Source organism: Trypanosoma cruzi, genomic scaffold, assembly GCF_000209065.1.
Source record: "Trypanosoma cruzi strain CL Brener 1047053516473 genomic scaffold, whole genome shotgun sequence".
Lineage (NCBI taxonomy): Eukaryota > Euglenozoa > Kinetoplastea > Trypanosomatida > Trypanosomatidae > Trypanosoma > Trypanosoma cruzi.
Window position 1 is genome coordinate 240352 of NW_001849521.1, and position 3835 is coordinate 244186.

The 3835-nt window shown below is 48.2% G+C and overlaps 2 protein-coding genes across 2 annotated transcripts, besides 10 other annotated features; both read right to left on the reverse strand.

Annotated features, from left to right (window-relative positions):
• Window positions 1–3835: part of a sequence feature (heterozygous, Esmeraldo-like haplotype) that runs on past the window's edge.
• Window positions 38–65: a microsatellite.
• Window positions 128–161: a microsatellite.
• Window positions 243–265: a microsatellite.
• Window positions 363–1193, reverse strand: Tc00.1047053458015.4 (hypothetical protein, conserved; the record flags this gene model as incomplete). The annotated part of the gene is made up of 1 exon (XM_798226.1): window positions 363–1193. The coding sequence occupies one exon, from the start codon at window positions 1191–1193 to the stop codon at window positions 363–365; it is 831 nt and encodes a 276-aa protein (XP_803319.1).
• Window positions 1650–1677: a microsatellite.
• Window positions 1724–1748: a sequence feature (AT_rich).
• Window positions 1810–1849: a sequence feature (T-rich).
• On the reverse strand, window positions 1876–3381 carry Tc00.1047053458015.10 (hypothetical protein, conserved; the record flags this gene model as incomplete). Its single annotated transcript, XM_798225.1, has 1 exon — window positions 1876–3381. The coding sequence occupies one exon, from the start codon at window positions 3379–3381 to the stop codon at window positions 1876–1878; it is 1506 nt and encodes a 501-aa protein (XP_803318.1).
• Window positions 2753–2784: a microsatellite.
• Window positions 3582–3611: a microsatellite.
• Window positions 3702–3743: a microsatellite.

The following is a 3835-nucleotide window of genomic DNA, read 5'->3' on the forward strand; positions in this document are numbered from 1 at the left end:
GTTTTTAGTAATAAAGCACGTGCAGGCAAGCACAAGCATATATATATATATATACGTATATATATGGGTGAAGGCATGGTGTTCTTTCCTCCGCTTCTATGAAGCTATTCTTACTTATTTAGGCCTGCACAGACACACACACACACACACACGTACACACATGCCAATTATTGTACTGTCATTTCTTCTTTAATTCTTCAAGATCCCATTTTTATCCATCCCTCTCCCACTTCAGCAGACTCTTTTTTTTTTTTTTTTTTTTTTTAACTTTCATTATTCCTTTCCTTTCTTCACAACACCCCTCCAATGCCTCTCTCATGGAAGGAGTCCTCTGCACTTGCCCCTTTCCCGCCCATACTGCACTACGGGGCATCCTGACTGGTAAAGACAAGTCCAAACCGCCGCGCCGCAGAAGAGCTCCCGGGCAGCGGTGCGGAGTAATTGAAGGTAAACTTCCATACTGTGCTGATATTGCGAACAACAGCCAGCATGACGCGTGAATTCACAAGGTCCAAATTCATCATCATCTGTGCACCGCACGGCGAGCGGGCCTCTGTGCCGATAATAACGCGCCCCCTTTCCACCAGTGCCACAGCGCCCATAAGAGGTTTCACTGGGATGCGGGTATGGACTCCCAGCCCACGGGTAGCGTTATATTGAACGATAAAATCACCTCCCAGCACTGCCGAGCAACCAACGCGTAAAAAGGCAACCGTGTAATCTATCAGGCCACTGCGGCTTGGGTCATACTCCACGCATGCCCCCAATTGATTCCGCATGGAAAGCTGCGTGGATGTGGTAAATTTGGATCGGAATCCATCCATAAAATTCACCTCGGATGAGCATGTAAATTGAGGGTGAGAAAAGGAGTAGGAAAAAAGGGGCGTCATTGCCAACCGCAGGAGAAATTCGTGCTGCTGGCCCCGCAGAGACCGTGTCCATGAAAAGGTAGGAAGAACGTCCCGCCATGTCGCCTTCGGGTTTGAACTCACATCGGCCGAAAGGGTAATGTCTCCTTTCCTATATGAGAGATGTACTCCCACACCCTCTGCATTGGCAAACGGGTAGCCAACCAGCATGTTGGACGGGATAGACTCCTCCCTGGTGTCAATGCGGCAACCACACTCATTTGATCCTCTAGTGGCGTACTTCTCCACGGTATCCACCAGTTCCACAAATTGATTAGGTGCCATCGCTCCCTTCTTTCCTTCTTCTCACAGAAAGGACCCGCTCTTCTCGTGTGTCAAAGCTCAGGTGTCTGGCAAAAATCAATGAAAGAAAAGAGTGCACGGTGTATATGCATCGATAACTCTAGAAAAGAACTGGGGAAAAACAAAACTGTGATGGAGTCCATACATGACGGACACATTTCTCAAAAAAATTACCGATGGTTTTTATACAAAAAAAAGGAAAAAAAAAAAACATTTTTCAAGCACTCACTCGCACTTGCACCCGCACTCCGCCTCCGCCCCTCTCATTCTCCCCTTCTCTTTCCCCCTCACAGAGGGAGAAACAGGCAGGGAATACAAATACGCACACGCACACACACAAAAAGACTTCCCAGTCCTTTTCTTCTCTGGAAGGAATTTCCTACTCGTCCCTCCTGTTTCTCCGGGCTTTTCAAGAAGGAACGTCCCTCCCTCCCTCCCAAAAAAAAAAAAAAAAAAAAAAAAAAAACCGCCCAAACAACACCACAACATTGCAAATTAACAGTAAAAAACGGAAAAAAAAAATAATAATAATTTATACTCTCGGAGAGATTAAAATGATACTTGTCGCATTGAAGTGCTTCCACAAGCCCTCTCCGTATTTTCTTTTTTTCCCTCACTTTCCTTTTTTTTTTTTTTTTAAATCGCGGCGGCGTGTCGGTTGCCGCTATTTAGACAAACGTCCCTCCAAAAAGGCATCAAACTCATCATCTTCGCCAGCGGGTTGCTTACTCTTCTCTTCTGGAGACTTCTCATGGGGATCCGGCTGCTTCTGTGTTTCTTCCTGTTTTGATTGATTCTCCTCTTTTCCTGCCATCAGCACCTCTTCCTCCTTCTCTGGAACACTTGGAATTGGCTCAGAGGGGGGCATATCCGCCTTCGTTAACAACAAATCCACATTGTCATTATATTCGCGTGAAGAAGTTTCTGCGGCAGGTGCAAGGGATTCCGTAACAGGCGCAGAGACAAAAAGGTTTTCCATGACCTTTGATGCCTCTTGCGCGGGAGACGGCTGGGACCCTTCCGCCTCGCCTGCGGCCTCTCGTGTTCCTGCCTCTAATGCCGTGGGAACCGCAACAGGCTCCACTTGGGACATGGGTGGGTTCATCGCCGGCGTCATTCCGACCCCTTGACCCCCTGAAGAAGCTGCAGCTGCAGCCGGAGGGTTCGGGGTCGTCACCTGAGGAAGGTACCTCTCTGTCGGAGCAACATCTGTGACTCGGCTCGGTGCGGGAGTTTGGTCTGGATGTAACTTTACATCGCTCTGTAGTCGCTGGATGAGGGCACTTTGGCTATCGAATACATCACGGAGGGTGTCGCGGTTGTTAAGCTTAAGGTCGGAGCTGAGAAGCACCGTCACTCTCTTGTGGTCAGCCAGGATTCTATCACGAAAACCAGAAATAACATCATCGGGTTTAATAGAGCCATCTGGCTGAACCTTTGCGTTATTCAAATACTCCGCCAGGGTCATGCAGCAATCCAGCATGGCGGCAAGGTCCTCCTCCGTTGGGAAATTGATCCCCACGGCATCTACAACAAGCCCTTGTTGCCGCTGCTGCTGCTGATGCTGCTGCTGTCGTCCGGTTTGCCTTGGCTGTCTGTTAAAACGAGGATTATGTTGCTGCTGGCGCATTACCGAAGAATTTAGTTGCGTGGTGTCATGCTGAATTCCTTCAAATGCGTTTGGACCAATTGCATGCCGCACATCATCGCTGATTGTCGTCAAGATGTACAGCCGCCCATCTGGATGGCCGGTGAACCATATGGAAAGATTCAAAATGAGTGCCAATGCGGCCTCCTTTGCCATGCGCTCCTTTTCCGTAACGCACGGCGTTCGTATGGCGACGTTCTGCAGATCCCGCAGCAAACCCTTCTGCGAGGCCACCTCCACATGCAGCGCATTGTCGCAGTTCTTTATTAACATGCCAAGAACGAGTACTGTCAGAAGCTGAACCTTGGCGTCACTGTCTGTGATGCGCCGCCGCACAGCCCGCACAACATCCTCCGCGGCATCCCCCGAGGAGTTCGCGCTGTCGCACAGAAAGGCAACAGACTCATATTGCGGCGTTGATAACTCTGGCTTCGTGGCCTCCACCACAATATCCATGTACGGTGTCGGTATCAGGCGGGACGCCGCATCCTTGACATTTTCTAAAAATGAAAGAACCACCATAACTTTTTCTTTTTTGTTTCCGTTTGTTTCCGTGTGTGTGTGTGTGTGTGCTTCTTCTGCTTCTCCCGCCCCGTTTATCCGTCCGGCGTGACAAACGCAACGAACACAGATAATATAAAATCACTTTCTTTTTTCCTTGTTTCTCAGGTGATTTATACCGCCGCCTCACTCTTATCCCAGGGCCCCGTCTGACTGTGTGCAAAAAAAAAAAAAAAAGAGAGAAAAAGAAATATATTTATATTTATATTTGCCCTACTTCTTTGACTAGCACTTCTATCAACAAATAAACGTCACCCTGCACGGCCCATTTCCGCCAATACAAAAAAAAAAAAAAAAAAAAAAAAAGAAAAAAAAACAGAAAAGGCAGCACCAAACTTGCAGCCAAAAAGCCCCGCAAACGCATGCAAAAATTCCTCATAATTGGGTCCAAATGCCGTCTCGCGCCCCCCGTTTT